General features: G+C 39.8%; 1 protein-coding gene across 2 annotated transcripts in view; it reads left to right on the top strand.

Moving 5' to 3' along the window:
- Nucleotides 1-16,857, top strand: part of P2RX1 (purinergic receptor P2X 1) — an 85,652-nt gene extending 68,795 nt beyond the window's left edge. For both annotated transcript variants that reach the window (XM_066576931.1, XM_066576921.1), the window contains 4 exons: nucleotides 644-709; nucleotides 3,494-3,586; nucleotides 4,766-4,898; nucleotides 8,250-16,857. In XM_066576931.1, the coding sequence (XP_066433028.1) occupies nucleotides 644-709; nucleotides 3,494-3,586; nucleotides 4,766-4,864 (258 nt within the window). In that variant the 3' untranslated portion in view covers nucleotides 4,865-4,898; nucleotides 8,250-16,857. The remainder of the gene's footprint in view (nucleotides 1-643; nucleotides 710-3,493; nucleotides 3,587-4,765; nucleotides 4,899-8,249) is intronic.
- Nucleotides 16,858-20,320: the final 3,463 nt, after the last annotated feature.

Below are 20,320 nucleotides of genomic sequence, written 5' to 3'. Positions count from 1 at the left end.
TGCATCGCATGGCTCTCGCATGCCGTGTGATGTGCATGCAAGAGTTACACTTGAAATATATGGGAAACACTTTTGATCATCTATCACGCATGAAATCCGTGCAGGAGGATCGGAATTTCACAGATGTGATGCGTTTTCGCCTGAAAATCACCTCTCATCTGCAGGTAAATCTCACATTTACGAGCGAGATATTGGGACGAGTTTTTGTCCAGATATCACACTTGCCTGTGTCTAGGTAGCCTTACAATGTGGCAGTTTTGCTCTGAGCATCATGACCCAAAACACCGCCAGTTTTGAAAAGGTTAAAAAGAAAAAGAAAACTATTTGGTAAAAAGAAATTATGTTAACAGTGCAAGCTTTAGAGACTACTTGGGTGCCTTCATCAGGGATGGAGTAACAAATGTTACCATTTTATAACAAACAAGTGTAATTTATTTAGAAGCTTAGCAATATATCACAGGTGGCTACAGAAAGTGCAGGTATTTCTAGACAATATTATATAGTAAGCCTTAGTAGTTCACAAAAATACACCTGGCCAGTATTTAAAAGAAATGTATTTGTAGTCATCTACAGCAAGTGAAGCAACTTTACAGAGAGGTGTACTGTACATAATGAAACAAAATCTTCAATGTTTATCTTACAGGGAGGAAAATTTGATATAATTCCAACAATGACGACAATAGGATCAGGAATTGGTATTTTTGGTGTGGTAAGTTTATAAATATGTTTTATAGTGTGTCATGTTAGCACTCTTTATCCATATGTCTACATCATGCTTACACCTGCCATAGGGTGGTTTCACACACAGGTCTTTGTAGCAGTTTTCATGCAGTTTACTGACCCAAAGTCAGAAATGAAATCAGCAAGAAGAAGTATAAGTCCTTCAGGATCCGACGCAGAGTGCCCAAGGCATCTACACAAAGCATGAATTGATTTTCATTGCCTCCATTTACCACGTGTTACACACGGGATATACACATGCATATTACATGGTGAATGAGCCCTTACTTTTCAATATTTTCTGCGAGGGAGTATTGCAAAAATGGGAACACAGCCTTACCCACTCAGTAAATCAAAGTACAAATAATAGAATAATATGTAGTCAACATGGCCATATGAAATACAAATACTAGAGTCTTACAGGGTGCAGATAATTACATACATAAAGGGCAGGGGCGTCAAATTCATGCAGGATGCAGAAAACTAAACTATACAATAAGTAAATAAAGCAGCAAAACCGTGTGTAAAATAACAGCCATACAGTGACTAAAAAATAGCCAAACAAAGCCATACAAGTCAGAAATTCATTAACTTAAAATGAAAGTAAATTAAATAAAATAAATGGAAAATTAATTCATTGGTCATATTTAGTGTTGCTTGTTGTGATCAGCTGGGCAATAAAATCAGTGCTGGGGTCCTAGGTTCAAATTCAGTCAAGGATAACATTTGTGTGGACTTTAAAAAACTCATCCAAATGTTGCCCTTGGTCAGATTTGAAACTATACCTCCAGCACTGCAAACAACTGAGCCATCACACTTCTTCTTTCTTCTAAGGAGAAGGAAAAGATGGAGAAAAATAAAAACAATAAACAGAAAGAAAACATATATACTCCATGCAGATGGTGTCCATAGTCAGATGTGAACATAGAACAGCTGTGCTACAAGGCAATACTGCTAACCACCAAGCTTCTTCTTCTTCCTCAGAACAAAATAAAGAGAAACATAAGAAATAGACGATCTTGTTTTCCTTCATCTTCTTCCTTTTATCTGATTCCTTCTCCTCCTCCTTCTTCTTGTACTACTTCTCCTACTACTCCTTCTCTGTAGTATTATTATTATTCTCCTTCCATTCTCCTCATTCTCCTTCACCACAGAGGAGGAGTAGGAAGAAGGAAGAACAAGCATGAACAATCTAGCCCTGTTGCCTTGCTAGAGTTCTAGGTTCAAATCTGTCCAATGGCAACATTTGGATGGTGTTTTTATGTTCTCTTTGTGTTTATTTGTCCTGTTCTTCTCCTCTGCAGTTCTTCTCTGGAGCAGAATGGACAAGTGTGGTTGCTTAGTTCTTAACACTGCTGTTTGCAGAGCTGAAACTGTTTCAAATCTGACCAAGGGAAATATCCAGAGGGGTGTTTTTATTTTCTCATTGATTTTATTACTACTGTTCTCCCCCTTCCCTGGAACAGAGCAGACAAGAGCAGTGGCTCAGACAAGAGTGGTGGTGCACTGTTGCTTTGCAGTGCTGGAATTGAAGGTTCTACACTGACCAAGGGCAACACCTAGCTGAGTTTTTTATGTTCTTTTTGTTTATTCTTGCTGTTCTCATCCAGAGCAGAATTGACAAGTGTGGTGGCGCAGTTGTTAGCACTACTATTTGCAGTACTGGAGGTGTAGGTTCAAATCTAACCAAGGACAACATCTGGATGAGTACTCATGACCCAAATATTTCACTCAACACTAGTCATAATCTTTTAATGCCTGCTATGTTACCGACAAACAGCAGTGTCTTTCCTCATTTGAACCAAATGCTATATTTAGCAAAACCTACTTCGCATCTTTACCCCAATCATTTCCCTCCCTTCAGAGGCATCATCTCCACTACTGTAGCATTTTGGACATCATCTCCCACCACAGAACTACGTTTCCTATCATCATCTCCTCCACCTTACAAAACTCCCGTCTCGCATCAATATCTCTCCTCCACAGAACAACAACTTTCCCACATAACAATCTCCCCTTCCTCGGAACTACAACTCCCTGGCTCACAATCTCTTCCCTCACAGAACCGTTCTCCTTCCAACAAAAATGCCTTCCCATCACATTACGCCACATAGAACCTTTACTCCCCTATCACAATCTCCTCCCCTAACAGAACCACATCTTCACACTCATATAGCCTATAAGCATGACCAGAGCCTGCACTAGCCAGTGAGTGCTCTCCTTCATAGCCGTAGAAAGTGCTCATTGCAGCTCTGCTGCCACCAGCATGGGAGATCTTCATGTAAAAATACAGCTGATCGCACAGACTGGCAACCAACTGTGTTTCTCTCTAGCAACTCAAGTTCCACAATCTGCAGGTTGCGCACCTCTAGTAAAATGTATAAAGAACTGAAATAATCAATAATGAACAGAAATTGTAAGATACTTGGTACTTTAGCACCATGTGAACATATATGGATAATAAAAAAATATATATAATTCATTTTTCTTGAGAAATTTTTAGTACACTTGCTAAGGAGCCATGCATCTTTTACCCAGCCGGTTGCTGCTTGCTGCATGGAGTAATGTTCAAGGCCAAACTGAGAACAGAAAAACCATGACCAGGACACTGTGTCACTTACTGTTCATACATATCGCCACAATGTGTTACTAAGAGATAGGCGGCTTCATTCCCATAGATAATGTTGGTAAAAAATGCTGTAGATCTCTATGGTGCTATTTTATTCTGTAAACTTCAGACCTTTCTTTTAATCTTTGTGGCTTTGTTTTTCAGGCCACAATTGTATGTGACTTAATGTTACTACACGTGCTTCCAAAAAGAAATTACTACAAGGAGAAGAAATTCAAGTATGCTAAAAGTGAAAAGGTATCTTTCGCACTAAATTACTTGTCAGTATTCATTGCATCAATTATTCTTTTAGTAGCCGTCTTCACCTACAAACTTTGAGCAGAGACCTCATGCAGCCTGCAAGATGTTTCTGTCATATATCTTGTTCTTTCCCTGGAAAAAAGCAACCTTTTATAATGTTCGTTTTATTACAGAAAATACAGATTACAACTAGAATAAGTGTTCCATATTACAAATGTTTACAAGGCTGTGTTCACACATGGAATGTGGCAACAATGTGTGATCACAGCCCACTTATAAAGTACCTAACCCCCTCAAAACATCAAAGTATTAACCTGCAGCACTCACAAATAAACCAGTACTCTGGTGGAGTGGTGATAAGTTTTGGCGCCAGCCAAAAATAGGAGCGGACCCAAATTCTCAATACAGTCCAAGAATTAAATGAATAAAGGCAGCATCCACAATGCTTAATAAAGTAAAACCAACTTTATTCCCCCAGGTCCATGGTCGCCCTAGTACAGGCTTGAGAAGAACGAAAAAGAATTATTCCAAATTATTCCCATGTTTCGTTCTAATAAAAATTCTCCCCGGGATTCCAATAAGATTGATAAACTTGTAGGTTATTATGTTTAACCTATCAAAATTTTTTGAGTTTTCTAAATCCATTGAATTTATTAATTTCTGGGGGCAGCAGAATCATCTAGCTTCCAACAATTAATCTTGCATAGAAAAGTTATTTAGAAATTAGAGGTATATAAGTGATGTTATGCTGCAGTGCTTGCAGAAGGAACGGTGCATAGCCCACATCAAAACATCAGGTCATTACAGGGTGGCCACCTTCCTTGATCCTTGCTACAAGGATGACAAATCTCATTCCGGCAGTGGAGAGGAACCTCAAAATACAGCACTATCAGGACAGACTGTTAAACAGCTTGAGCAGAGCATTCCCCATGGCTGCAGTGATTCACCCGCAATGGATCGCAGTTCTGCAACTCATAGATCAGGAAGCTGCAGCATTTTGCTGCAATCTGGCAACACTCATGAAATATGTGACTTGAGGCCATCAATTTCTGCTATCGAAACTGATGAGATGAGAGTGTTGCAGACGTACTTTCATTGTTAAAGACATTTAGACCTATTCATTACTTCTGTAACATTTCATAATACAGTCTGTTGTTTTGCATCTACTCATTACAGAAAACATTAAGTGAAGAAGACAACTCACCTTATGCTAATAATTTTCATCAAGAGAATTCACAGAGCTCTGGGGCTCCAGAAACAGCAGTTCCCAGTTAATACATACAAGCTTGATATTTCTCAAAAGAACAAGGTATGTATCAGCAAAATACTCTGTGAATATAAAATTACTTATAAGCAAAATAATCAAATTTTTTTTTTAATTCTATTTTTTACTTCAATTTTTAACCCACACTTTGCACATTAAAAAGACTAATAAAGAAGGAATTGTATAACTGGATTTAGGTGGTCCATCAACAAAATTTCAAAATTGTATATTGCAATGCAGTGACTGTTATTTTCAAAATATAATTATATTTCATATCTTTAACTTGGCTTCAGTTTTCATCAGCAACTGTATACAACAAATTTGTATCTGCGTTAATCAATAGTTGATATTACATACAGTAAGCATAATCAATGAACTATCACTTGCTTAAAGGGTCCCCACACTTTGAAGCAACTTGTATCAATATGATGGCCAATGTGATAGCTTGCAATAGTGCAAATCACTTTATCTACTGACAGTACTGTGTGAAAGTTTTAGGCAAGTTTGGAAAAAATGCTGTAAAGTAAGAGTGTTTCAAAAATTGAAGTGCTAAAGGTTTTTTGGTCAATCAACAAAATGCTAAGTGAATGAACAAAAGAAAAATGTATTCAAATCAATATTTTGTGTGGCCACATTTTGTCTTCAAAACAGTGTCTTCACCCTGGAAATAGTTGTAAATTTTTTTCAATTAATGACCTATCCTCTAGATAGGTCATCAGTGGCTGATGGACAGGGGAACAACTGCTTGGGACCCCCGGCCATCAGCTTATTGTCCAGCCTGCTGTCCAGTGCAATAGGTTAGACATTGCCGTTAGCAGTTAGATGAGGAAGTCGAATTGTCCCATCCATTCCTGACCAGGAGAGAAGCAGGAAGTGGAGCAGCAGCGCTGTGCTCCCATTCATCTCAATAGAAGGGAAGCTGGCGCTACCACGTCCTGTGCTGACCACTGATAACAACATCTAGCCCGCTGCTATAGGCAGCGGGCCGGACAATCAGCTGGTGGACAGGGGCCCCAAGCAGCAGACCTACATCCATCAACTACTAATCACCTATCCAAAGGATAGGTCACCAGTTGCACAGAGAGCATTCAACCCCTTTAATTACATTGGCTGTATGTTTGGGATTGTTGTCCTGCTGCAGACTAAATTTGGAATCAATCAGAAGCCTTCTTTTTTGAAAAAAATGATTGCTTAAAAGTATTTTTTCCACCCCTGCCTAAAACTTTTACACAGTATTGTAAATGACTTTTTTGCTGAGAAAACCATCTAAAATGCTGACATGAGGGTTCTCATGGCCCTTCAATGCCAGTTCCCAATTAAACTGTGTCTCTAGTAACAGACAGCAACCTGAATTACAGGAAAGTATAGGTGGGTGTTGTCTTATGTTACTCATATAAATATATGAAGAGAAAAGGGGGATTAGGAAGCTGCTGCAGAGGGGGAAGAAGCAGGGATACTCACAAAGACATGCTGCTACAGCTAATAAGAGATTGACTGTGCAGCAGCTACTGAAATCATACCTACACTGTTGAGTACTGCTGTACACTGTCCTTTAGTATGCTCTTATTTTTCTGTCAGCACTACAGAGAGTTAGGGAACTGCGTGTGTATAGAAAACATTGTAGCAGCTACTGTAGTCTCCACCCACCATGTCAGTTAAAACTAAATTAGAGATACAACCTGCAGAGGGGTAATTGGTAGAGATGAGCGAGTATCTTCCCCGCTCGAGACTGCGGCTGTCAGCAGGAGGGAGCGGGGGGGGGGGGAGAGGGAGAGAGAGATCTCCCCTCCGTTCCGCCCCGCTCTCCCCAGCCCGCTGCCGGCACCTGAACCTGCAGTCTCGAGCGGGGGAGATACTCGCTAAAGGCAATGCTCGAGCAATTGCCTTTAGCGAGTATACTAGCTCATCTATAGTAATTGGTGAAAAATGCAGGACAGATGTCAAATAATGACCAGAAATAGTGCTATTCCTCATCTACAAATGGCAGCTTATTCTGAAAAGTCTTCTAAAAGTGCAGGCACATGGTAACCCTTTTCACACCAAAGATGTATCTCCTTACAGAGAGGCACTTATAAGAAGCATCTGATTTCAGTCAAGATTCATTTCTAGCTCCAGTATAGCCTGAGATACAGGAGGTTAAAGTGGAAGTTACATATTCCTGCAGCTCTCACTGCAGCCTTCACTCTCAACTGTATTCCTGCAGCGTGTATGCATGTAGAGCTTTGATTTTGGCATTGTATTACAGCTAATCTTACCATTAAAACTAGAGCAAAACCAATGCTGTACCTGCAATACTGTCTGAAATACAGCAAGTTGTGGGGAGTTTTAGGCATAAATGTATGTTAATGCAATAAAAAAAATTCTATTTGTCAGAAAGTTACTTGAAGGTGGACATGGCTGTAAAGAGCCCATCAAGACAGCTGTAATCAGCACCTTCTCTGCTTTCAGAAAATATATAGGGTTTATGGGTGCACTTACTTTTTCGAGGTATATAATTCCTGCATTTTATAGGTTGTTGTTGTTTTATTTTAAATTTCCTGCTTATAACAGGATTTTTGCCCTTTCTGGTTCTAGTGATTTTATGATGTGTGCATGTATGTATATAGGCCTAAGTATTAGTGATGAGCGAGCATACTCGCTAAGGGCAGTTACTCGATCGAGCATTGCCCTTAGCGAGTACCTGCCCGCTCGGAAGAAAAGATTCGGCTGCCGGCGGCGAGGGAGAGCGGGAAGGAATGGAGGGGAGATCTCTCTCTCCCCCCTGATCCCCCCTGCTCACTGCCGCAACTCACCTCTCACCCGCGCCGGCAGCCGAACCTTTTCTTCCGAGCGGGCAGGTACTCACTAAGGACAATGCTCGATCGAGTAATTGTCCTTAGCGAGTATGCTCGCTCATCTCTACTATACATGTACTTTTATTTTTAGAAGATATTGTCCATCTAATTTTCTGTTTGGGACACACATTTAGCCACTGATAGGAAATTAATGGGAATCTCAACTTTATGTATAATATCAAGCTGGGCCACTACAGTAGGATCAGCTTCCATCAGGAATCAGTTCTAGTCAGAAGCACACTGACCTGGCGCATAGCTAAAGGCCAGGGGTCCCAGGCAGTGGCTCCGAGCTGATCTACTACTGATGGTCTATAGTAAAAATAGGCTATCAATAGTTTACAGCTAGACAACCCTTATATCTAAATGTGAAATACATCTATCTGAATGAGCCCTTATACAAATGATAGTTCATTAGTTCTGCTTATGTAATTTCAAATATAAATTGATGTTAGACTCTATAAATTAAAATTAGATTCATTATACACTCCAAAGTACATAAAATAGAATATGTAAAATTATGACAAGTTAAAATAAAGTAATAGTTTGCATTGTATTTTTACAGAAATGTAACAGTTGGAGTCACTATTCAAATTCTTCATGGATTTGTTATTTGGACCTACAACCAACGCCTGCTGCATCCTATACCATGATGAACAATTGACATAGGATGTCCTAAAGGATTCATTATTAAAAAAAATGACTACCAAACGTTATACAGTATAATACTCTGTGATTGTATATAATAACCACAACCAAATTAGTTGTGAAAATGATAGCAATTCAATCCAGGATCTAAAAATAATCAAGGTTCAAAACTGTAAAACCATTAAAATCAAATACATAGTACTTGTAATTTATGCTGTTCAAATCAAATATTGAATGATGAGTTGATGTTCAGGCCTACAGTAATTGAAGCAAAATGAATGAACTCTTAAATTAAGAACTCCAAAACTTTTCAGGTGGTGCCTTTTTTTCATTATTATAAAAACAGTCACTGAACATCTTCCAGAAAAGAGGGGAATGATATAGAGCTTCAGCTCCACAGCACCTTCCCTCAGCGCCATTTCAGCTTATTTTCCTCTTAGCTCGGCTATACTACACTGCTTATCACACTCAGCCCATCAGACACTTTTGCTCTCTAGAGATATAGCAATTGTTTAGAACTGATTAAGTCTGATGCCATATGAACAGCTATTAAGGTTATGAGCCATTTACATGGGACGATCATCACTCCAAATCCACTCAAACGAACGTAATTGAGCAATAATCCTGCAGACTAAATGCAAAAACATCATTCACTATTTGTTATCACTGATTTTCAGTCAAGCACAAAAACCATTGGTGGATCGCGAACTTGTCATTCAGTGTAAACGTTCCCGCTTCACATGGAATGTGAAGCCCGCGATCCAGCGGTTAAGTCTGCCAGTCTAAATGCTCTGCACAAGTGCCAACGACCTTAGCGGGGACGTCAGCACTCGTTCAGCCGTTTACCCAACTGTCATCCAGCGTAAAAGGGACGTTACAAAGTTTTATAGTAAATTGTATTTGTTTACATATTAGTGGTAGGGGATGCACTTTATCACCTCTTTTCTTTTGTGATCCAGTGGTAAAATAAGTTTCAATTTACATGTAGTCAAGGAAAGGCTTAAGGTGGCCATATACATTAGATTATTGTTGGGAAATCTGCCAGTTTTGGCCAACCAGTCAATGTGCATGGGGGCCTCCTAATTCTCCCCCAACGACAGATGATCTCAGGTAAAATAAGCAGCTGCCAGAGATGTTGGGTAGTAGTTAAATCTCCTCTCCCTACTAAGAATACATACACTGTTGGTCAAAATTAGGTTGTTACTTGATTTTATTTTTACTAATAATTTAAGTCCTTATAATAGGGGGACTTGAACTAGCAATCATTTCAGTGCTTACACAGTATACTGCAATACATCAGTATTGCAGTATATGGAATTTCTGCAGGCATTGTATTAAAACATGCCACAGGTATGGCCGAATAGGCAGAAATACAAGGCATCCCTGGGGGCCTTCACAAAGCCTCAGGCTGCCATGACAATCAAATGGCCACCTGTGATCTTGTTACAGTGGAGCAATTCAAGTAACAGAGGAAACCCCTTCCTGCTTTTAGGCCTTTTAAATGTCACTGTTAGTACGGACAGTGACATCTAAAGAGTTAACATCCATCAATTGGCATTTTCCCTGATGCTGGCAGTTGTAGCTGGGTGTCAACTGCCAAAGACAGACAACACGCACCATGTATAGAGCAGACTAAGGGTGTTTTTACTTGGGACGATCTGTCTGGCAACAGATGCCCGACAGGTCGTCCCAGTGATAATCATTCCTGTGCTTTTACAGGAACAAGCATCACTAATAAATGGAGCCAGAGCACGCTGGGAATCATTCCATCCTGCCTCCATTCACAGAAAGTGAGCATGAGTGAATGACTGCCCGTTTACAAGGAACGATGCGCCATTCAGTTTTCTGCATGCAGAAATTGAACAACGAATAGAGAAGTGAAAGACTACTCATTGGTCGTTCAGTCGGTGCATGCACTTACACTTAATGATAACCGTTCAAAATCTAAATGGTAATCATTCCGTATAAAAGCACCTTTAGCTCTTGAGCCCACTGTATACAATAACATCTGACATTCACTGTGCATGTACTGATTGGACAGACTGTATAAGGACACATTCCATTGCACTGGCGTAACTATAGAGGATGCGGTTGCACCCAGGCCCAGGAGCCTTAGGGGGCCCATAAGGCCTCTCTTCTCCATATAGGGAGCTCAGTACTATGAATAAAGTATTATAGTTGGGGGCCCTGTTACAGGTTTTGCATTGGGGCCCAGGAGCTTCAAGTAATGCCTGTTTGTTAAGGAATTAAGAGAAGTTGGGGGGCCCCCAAGATAAACTTTTGCACCTGGGCCCATGAGCCTTTCTCTATATCCCTGCTTCATTGACAACTGTAACATCCATTTATCAATCTCATACAATTTCAGAATACTATAGAAAAAGCATAATGCAACTTCTAAGAAAATATGCTTCAAATGTGTTATTTTATGAGTAACGCAAGAATTTACTATGGGCTCATGCCCACGAGCATCGCGTGAGATGCCCGTGGATTTACGCTGCAGGAGTACCGCATTTCTAAACAAAGAAGTGCCTGCGAGTGGTTGTGGAATTCCGCGGTCTCCATTAATGCTATATTAATGGAGACCTCTCACAGCGTAAATCCACGGCAAATAGAACATGCTGTGATTTATTTTCCGCTGCGGAAATCCACAAGTGAGCATTGGCAGGCAGAAATCTATTAGGTTTAACAGAATCTAATAGCTGCGGAATTCACGCAGATTTCCGCTGCGGTAAACATGGTAGATATTCGTCTGCAGGCAATCACCCTTAAACCGACAAGTTAGGAGAGCAGAAAGATATCCTGTAACTATTTTCCGAGGCGTTATGAGAGCCTTTTACAGACCTTATAATTTAACATCCTAACAGTCACATTAATATTGGAAAAATCCTCACAAAAATGTAATTTTTAAAAATAAATAGAGATGAGCGAGTATACTCGCTAAATTGCCCTTAGCGAGTACCTGCCTGCTCGAGACAGGAGGTTCGGGTGCCGGCGCGGGGGAGCGGTGAGTAGCGGCAGTCAGCAGGAGGGAGCGGGGGGGAGAGAGTGAGAGAGAGATCTCCCCTCCGTTCCACCCCGCTCTCCCCTGCAGCTCCCTGCCCGTCGCCGGCACCCGAACCCTTTGCCCCGACCGGGCAGGTACTCGTTAAAGGCAATGCTCGCTCGAGAAATTGCCTTTAGCGAGTATACTCACTCATCTCTAATAATAAACATTTTTTTAAACATTAGATTTTAATAGGAATTTTATTTTTACAAAAACAATATAACATTTTCAGTTACACAGTCTCGAGTGAAAGTTACCTAGAAAATTACGTTATGGCTTAGTATGACTTTATGTCTCAAGTAAATGTACTGATATAGCAAAGTTTTTAGTCCTAAGGGCAGCCTCACACTGGGGTAAGCACATATACGCTCACTATTGCAAGACATGTATGCGCTATGTGGGGTGCACAATTGTAGGCTATTGAGCCCGTAATAGTGCTTTTCACTGTTCTTTACTGCACTGCAAGGACTGCTGGTCATGGCAGTGCCATGTTAGAGTAGACAGGGCTGCCTACTTAGTAAGTGGGTCAGCTGACTTGGTATTCCCAGGTGTTCTCATTTAACCCTTTCCAATCTACTGTCTGACCTCTGAAGACATTATGATTTAAGGCTGTACAGCTCCAATGTTGGAAGATATCCGTCGAGATTCTCTTACTGTATATTGCCAGTCTCTCTGCTGTCGGAGCCTATCCAATGTGTCGCCTTATGCAGTACTGGCTTTAGCCAGCAGATAACGCCGTTGTATAACGTCAGAAAAAGAGTAAGCCCCCTAGGAAAACCAGGATACAAATTGCATTGGAAAGGGTTAAGTCTGTGAAATCGCGCAATGAACTTGTGAATTTCAGGCAGACGGAGGCCTTCCGTGTGCATTTGTGCATGAAAATTGAGAATGTCGTGGTTTTTTACCTGCATGTGAAGGAACCCATTTAATTCAAAGGGTTCTGTTTGCTGCGCATTCAGTGTGTAGATTTTGCGGCTGCAAATGTGCACGTGTGAGGCCGCCCTAAAGTGGTTTGTCCAGGATTAGCAAAGAGAATCTGCAGTGTTTACAGTGCATATCTGTCCTCGTGCGGTGTATGGTATGAGCAGTTTCATTACATTCACTTAAATGAGGATGAGATACAGCCCATAGACAGATGTTGTGCTGTTTCTGGGGAAAAAAAGCAAACCGTTTTTTCTAGTTCTGGACAAACCCATTTAAAGGGGTTCTGTCAGAAAAAAACAAAAAAATATATACTCACCTGTGTCGAATGGGACCGGTCACTGGGAGGCTGCTGCTCCTCTTCTTTCTCTCCGGCAGCTGTCCGATCGCAGGGCAGAAGCTGGCAAAGTGCCAGCTTCCGCCCCTGCTCCAACCATGCCGGGCAGCAAGTACTGCCACCCGGGTCAGTGGTCAGCACGTTGCCCACTGATTGGCTTAGCCACATCTAACCAATGCCATCCTCGGAGAGTCAATAGCGAGTGTGCATGCGCCCCCCTTCTGGTGCACATGCGCACTCGCCATCAACTCTTCATGGATGGCAGAGATTAGACGCGCCCAGGACGGCAGGAGCGCGCAGGAGCCGACCCTGCACGCGGCAGGTAAACAGAGAAGGGAGAACAACAACAGGATTAGGTGAGTTTTTTATTTTCACTCTTTTATTTTTAGAGGCTTAACTCTACAGGGATGCAGGGCAGGATGCAGGTGAGTATACATTTTTTTATTTTAATGACAGAACCCCTTTAAGGGCTCTTTCAGACAAACATAGTTGTTGCACCATGTGAATGCTTCTATAGGAGCCTATTGGTTCCTTATAGAAGTGCATTCTGTGCACTGCAAACGGCGCAAAAACTCGTCTGAACGAGGCCTAAGGATCTGTTAAATCTTTTCCCCTTTGTATTCCAGTATTCATATCTGTTTTTTATTTTTATTTCATGTATCTGTATAAGATTTTTTGCAAGATGAGTTGTAATTTTATAGGAAGCATTTTAGGGTACATAAAATGTATTAAATAATTTTTATAAATGTTTTGGGGGGTGGGAATGAAAAACAGCAATTTAGCAATTTTTGGGAATTTATACATATTTATAGAACTCTGCATGAGGTATAAATATATTATCCTTATACTACGGGTCATTATGATTATTATATTATTATCAAATTTATACAGTCTTGTTAAGTTTTTTCTACTTTTGCACAAAAACACAAAATATTCATTTTTGTGTCACCGCATTACAAGACCCAAGCAATTTTATTTTTTCGTCAACGTGTTGTTTTTTGTGGGACAACTTAGTTTTCATTGGTACCATTTTAGGGTATGTACAACTTTTTGATTGCTTTTTATCCCTGTTTTGGGGATGCAAGATGATTAGAAAACGGGTAATCTGACATTGTTTTTTTCTTTTTATGGAGTTTGCCATGCATAATAAATGAATATGTTTCATTTCATAGCATGGGGCTTCATGGATGTAGAAGTAACAATTGTGTAGATTTGCTATTCTTTTTCTTTTCTTTTAATAAAGGAAAAAAGTTTATTCTGTAGATTCAATTAGATGCTGCAATCAACATTGACTGTGGTATCTGAAGAATTAGGCCCATTTACATGCAACAATTATTGCTAAAAATTCGTTCAAACAAGCATAAGTGAGTGATAATTGTTCTCTGTAAACGCGAAGCCATCATGCATTATTCGTTCACTTGTCGTTGATCGCTGAGTTTCAGCCTGCTTAAAAATAGTCATTAGTTTGTTCGCTTTTCCTTAGGTTTAAACAGCAGTTGTTTAGTCGTTCAGTCTTTCAAACAACTAGAGGTGAGGGGTGATTGTTTGCCTAGCTAAACACAATGATTCATGCAGCACTAGACAATGGCTTTTTCTTCACACTAATTAAAAACCTCCTGCTAGAGATTCTTCACATAGACACACACAAACACATGGCCACCTGAGCAAATAATCCTCCACTTATCCTGTCTATGTCCACTTTACATATAAACATTACCAAACAACCTAGCTAAAGGCCCATTTAGACACAACGAGAATCGCTCAAAAATCACTCAAAGCCGTCTTTTGAGTGATTATCATTCTGTCTAAATGCAGGGACATTGTGCAGTTTCCGTGCACGAGTCGTTCATCGCTGAATTCTAGTTTGCTAGAATTGAGCGATCAGCTGTTATCAGCGGAGGAGGCTGTTATCACAGCCGGCTGCACTGATAAGATTCTCTCTGCTAGTTTCTCACTGTGAATTCACATTGGGGACACTAGTAGCCAGAGCGGAAAGGAATACAGCTGTTTGCTTATGCAGAACAGTTGTATTATTCTATTAGCGACTGTGTCCCACTCCGGCTGTATATTCTATAGTAGCTACTTAGCTACTATAAAGTATGCAAAGATGATTGCTCAAAATTGTCACTCAAACTATTGTTTGAGCAAGTTTTGAGCGATTATCTTTAAGTGTAAATGGGGGTCTTATGAGGGAAATGGCAGTGATGTCAAACAATTATCTTTACGTGTAAACATGAGTCCTTTGTTCTTTCAATCGGGATAAACGCTGTGGCTGTTTTTTCCCGAAGTGATGTGAGACGGTTTTTATTCATGGTTCGATATCGCACTCGCCCGTGTGAAGTTAGCCTAAGGGTATAATCAGGCGGCGAGTTTATTGATAGATTTCCTTTTTCAAGATGCACTAAACCTAATGGGCAATTTAGACTGGATAATTATTGCTCAAAATTCATTCAAACGAAAAAAATTGAGAGATAATCATTCAGTATAAATGCAAAAAAGTCATTTACTATTCATTCACTTCTTCGTTATCACTGACTTTCAGTCAGCATAAAAACCATTGCTGGATCGCGGGCTTGTCGTTCACTGTAAATACTCTCCGCTTCACATAGAAGATGAAGCACTGAGTGAGAAGCCCACGATGAAGAGGTGACATCTGTCAGTCTAAATGCTCAGCGCGAGCGCTAGTGACCTTAGCGGTGCCTTTAGCACTCGTGCAGTTGTTTAGATGACTGTCGTCCCATGTGAAAGGGACATAAGCTATAGGTTAGGACATTGTTCTCCCAATGGATGCTATCTATTGAGGAATCCCTGGTGTGGCGAGCGGCTGATTCTGAAGTTGCTGCATCTTCTCTGATGTCAGAAGAGATGTTGGGTAAGTGATAATAGAATATGAAATTATTGCTACAGAGACGTAAGACTGAGCATGTGTGACCACCTCATAACATTTACTGAGGTGGACACAGAATAAAAACAGCAGGTTGCACTATTCTAACGTTAGTCCTGGAATATCTTTTGTGAGAGAACACCTTTAATCATGCAAAAAAAAGTAAGATTAGTTACTCTTTAACATGTAAGTGGCCGTGGATTAGTAATTAGTTAGAAGATCAATAGCTGATAATGCAGATGCCACTTCGAAAAATCTTTTATTGCGCTATGCAGATAAGTAATGATCATTGGTCATTATGAAAGTTGATACCTGTTCATTTGTTCTGTGGATTGAGTCAAGTAACTGCACTGAATATCTTTAACCCTTTCTAATCCACTGTCTGACCTCTGAAGACATTTTGATTTTAGGCTGTACAGCTCCGATGTTGGAAGATGCCCGTCGGGGTTCTCCTACTGTATATTGCCAGCCTCTCTGCTGTTGGAGCCTATCCAACGTGTCACCTCATGCAGTACTGGCTTTAGCCAGCATATAGCGCCGTTGTATAACGGCAAAAAAAGAGTAAGCCCCCTAGAAAAACCAGGTTACAAATTGGATTGGAAAGGGTTAATCTATCCATGAACATTAGAACACATTAGAATACAGTCAGCCAAACCAAAAACTTTTGGAGGGAAAGGCAAATAATCTATGTTGTAGCCTGACAATTTGGGGGGATGGGGGTGTAAATAAACTTGTTCCCTAGAAAGAAATCAACATGTGAACCCATGCATTCATGTTTATAGGGATTTTTGGAGAAAGAGAGCTGTCAGCCAAATGAGCAATGTTTGCTAGATTTAGTGTTGCACCCTTAATGTCAGTTTCACACCACAATTCTCCAGACCTGCTGCGCTTTACACTGGATCCACATGCAATCTAATTTATGAGACTTTTGCAGATCACTCTTGTTTTATATTTGTATATTTTTGCAGTAATTTTGAATATGTTTCAGTGTTAAAGGGGTTATCCAGGATTAGAAAAACATGACTGCATTCTTCCAAAAACTATGCTACATTTTCCCACAGGTTGTGTATGGTATTGCAGCAATGCCAAGCACAACCAATGGACAGGTGAAGAGCTCTTTTGGACAACCCCTCGAATGATTGAACCAATCACTGTCTTTTATTGTAAACAGTTTGATGATTTTGTGCAGTTTTACAAATGTGACACGCTGTTGATAGAAGCCTAATAAATATTTTTTCTTACAAATGTGGTAGACTTATGTAAATGAAGTGACTGTACATTATCAGAGTGCTATATTTTGTTTAATTATGTGCCAACAAATAAAATGCCTTTCAAACAAATATTCTTTTCTCTTGATGAAGTCATTACAAAAGTAGCATTTTGCCACATCATTCATCATCTGTAACATTCTATCTAAAATCTGCCATTTTATATCAAATGTGTTAGTATTTAGTAGTACAGATGCAAAATAGGTTAGCACTAGCTACATCTAGGGAATACATCACATAAACAGTATTTTGCGTGTTATGTGATGTTTTGTTTCTTTTGGACACATATCCATCGTATGTGTTGTGAAGGGATATGCTGTAATGAATGCGCTATGTAGTTTATCCTATGTCTATGGATAAGTATATATTAATAATCCAATGTTGGAAGAGAGGCAGAGCAAGATAGGCTGTGGAAGGGGATGAGGCTCACTTCGGGTCATAGGCTGTGTCAAACTCAACAGTTATTGCGCAACAGCCAGTGATCTTACTACTATGTATACACAAATTAATCAGTCTGAACCCATACTTAAAAATATTTTTTTGACAGTTACTAAATGTAATAAGTTTATATTTCCTCTCTGGCTGTACAAATAGGGAATATGAAAGAGGATATCACCTTTCTCAGACATAATATCCAAAAGATATCAGAATGCACTACAGCAGCAGAGAAACATATTAGTGATTTGGAGGATAGGATCACCAGAGCTTTGAAAGATCTTAGTATATACAACCACTCAATTATGGCATTAAATGCTAAAACTGATGATCTGGAAAATGGGTTACGCTGAAACAACATACATCGAGTAGGAGTGCCTATATTGAATAATGTCTCCAATCTGCGTTTGGCAAAGAAACACTAACCCAGGTATATGCTGTGCCACTATCGACCGATACACCGCCATAGCCTATATTTGTAAAATTGATACACTACAAGAATCCTGATATTATTCTCGGTAAGAAACGTGAACATCCAGATATCACTATTGATGGCAACAAAATTTCCTTCTTTCCGGATTATTCAGCAGAGATCCAAAAATGTAGAGCAAGGTTCATTGCTGTCAAGACGTCTCAGGAACCTACAAGTCACATGTTCTATACTTTATTTATACAGTGAGGCTTTGGGTGGTAGCCTTTGGTACAACATGTTTTTTAATGACCCCAAGCAAGTCCTACTAGATCAACATGAACAAAAAATAAAAAGCTCCACTGTGCCAAGCTTACAATAGGATGGATTCAATTTGATAAGCCTTTAATAAAGAAAAAAGCACTTCGCTATATGGATGACAGCTTTAATAACTTTAATAGCAACTGTAGATAACATAATTTGTTTAGTGTTTATTAATTCCTTGCTACTCAAGTCTTTGCTTATATGCCCCCTTCCCTTTTCTTCCTTCACCCCCTCTTTTTCCTCTTCATCCCTTTCTTCTCCTCCCTCTCTTTCACTTCATTTTTCATCTTTGCTAAGCCCTTTCCCCACTCTTTATCTATGTAAGATGCTGTGGATTACTTTACAAAATAGGCAGCTTTACAGGTACGAGTAGAAAACGTTACATTTACTGCAAAATCGCATTGTTCAGGTGGACTTTTGATTCTTTTTGAAGTTGGGTTAAGAGTTTGGGGTAATAAAAAGGAAAAAGATAGGGATTAGTATAGTTGCTCTAGGATACATATGGTTAGTTCTAAGGTGCATAACTGAAAACTTTGTTATAACTGCTCTTCACAGTATATATATCCTGTTCTTATAATGCTTGTGGGAATGGCACAAGTTATTATTTTTCTTCAATGTGGTGAAGGCTGCAGGTGATTGGCTACTATTCCTTACTTGGAATATTCGAGGCATGGGAGAACTGGTTAGGTGCCAGATCATGTTTTATTATATTATGCCTTCTCTACCTGCAGTTCTTTGTTTCCAAGAGACCCATTTGACTGCAGACACTGTATGCCGCCTAAATAAATCGTACATTGGCCATTCTTATCATACTACTCATGCATGCTATTCTAGGGAGCGAGCATCCTAATTTGCAAATCAATCCTTTACTTATGTACAAAAAAAATTGATGAGATATATTTGTTTATACTGTACTTTCATCACACTCTAATTTAGTGTCTGAGCTATAAACCTCCTCTGTTTTCTTATGATGTTCTCAATAAAATTCTTCTATTTGTGGAAAGGATGTCCAACTATTACTTTTGGGAGATTGTAATTATGTTATACATCCATACTGGTATAGACTACGGGCGGACCAAGATCGGGCAAGTGATCCTCTTACAACCTCTGGTATCTTGCTTGCAGAACTATCTTTAATAGATATATGGAGGGTCAGACACCGTAGTATGAGCCATTTTATGTTACTCTAGCACACATAATATATATCTTTGAAATGACTAAGAAGAAGAGCTATTTCTCCCAGCAGTACTACTATATCAGACTTTCTTGGATGCAGTGATACTAAATATGTCTTTTTTATTTTAATTTACTTATTATACATTTGGCAAAAGGTTTTTTTGTTTTATTACCTTTTACTTTTTTAAAATAATTAATAAAAAAAACTTTTTGAAACTGATTTCTACATTTCTTTAGCCCAATAGGGAACAAGAACTTGCAATGGTTTGATTGCTTCTGCAGTTTGATTTAATACCATAGTATTACATTATACCACGATCTTTCAGCCAAATTGTCAAGCCAACACAGGCATGGCATGATGGGCAATCTGCAATGGCAGCCCTGAGGGCTTTCTGCTAAGATCCTGCAGCTCTGCCATGGATCACGTGTTCACTGAGTCGAGTAGCAGAAGCAAAACTTTGGCTTTTTCTATTCAATACATAGCACCTGCTCCTGCTACATTCCAGGAGCACAAGCTTTAATCCCGTGCTACAATTTTACTATGGGCCAGGATTAAAGCCCAGGACCACCGGATTACATAAGGTTTACCCATTGACATTTCTTGCCAGCACTTTACATTCTTGTTTACTCTAGCCTATACCAAATACAACTCATTGGTAAATGGTTTTGTAATGTTCCCAACAGTTATATTGGAGGGATTGAAAAAAAATTGAATTTCTTTTAAGTAACATCTATGTGTGACAGAAAGTTGGAAGAAGTAGAATGTTTCCAGAATGTAGCTATTTCAGTACACACAGTAACCAAGACAAGGCACGGTCATGTCTGTAGAGTTCTATTGAGAGAAGGTTTAGTTGGTGGGGGTGGGGGCTGTGCAGTCAATAATGACAATAATATAACCATCTAGTACCTTCTCTGATCATAATCACCTGCCTTCTATCCTTTTGTCTCACAGATCATCCATTGGAGTGGATCAGCTGATCTCATTGCTCATCCAACTTACTGCAGTTTCAAGTTCACATGACTTTTTAGCTCAGCTATATCTCCTAGGTGCATAGGGTAGTTGCTGATCACCAGCCAGAATCACAACATGAAGCAGAGTCATCTGGCAGCACTGTGTAAGGCTGCCTGCACACAAATAGATGTTCGCTGGGGAATCTGCAGTGGGTGTCCGCACCGCGGATCTGTAGCAAA

The sequence above is a fragment of the Eleutherodactylus coqui genome, chromosome 1 (genome assembly GCF_035609145.1).
Source record: "Eleutherodactylus coqui strain aEleCoq1 chromosome 1, aEleCoq1.hap1, whole genome shotgun sequence".
Classification (NCBI taxonomy): Eukaryota; Metazoa; Chordata; class Amphibia; order Anura; family Eleutherodactylidae; genus Eleutherodactylus; species Eleutherodactylus coqui.
This window is presented reverse-complemented; position numbering and strand designations above follow the sequence as displayed.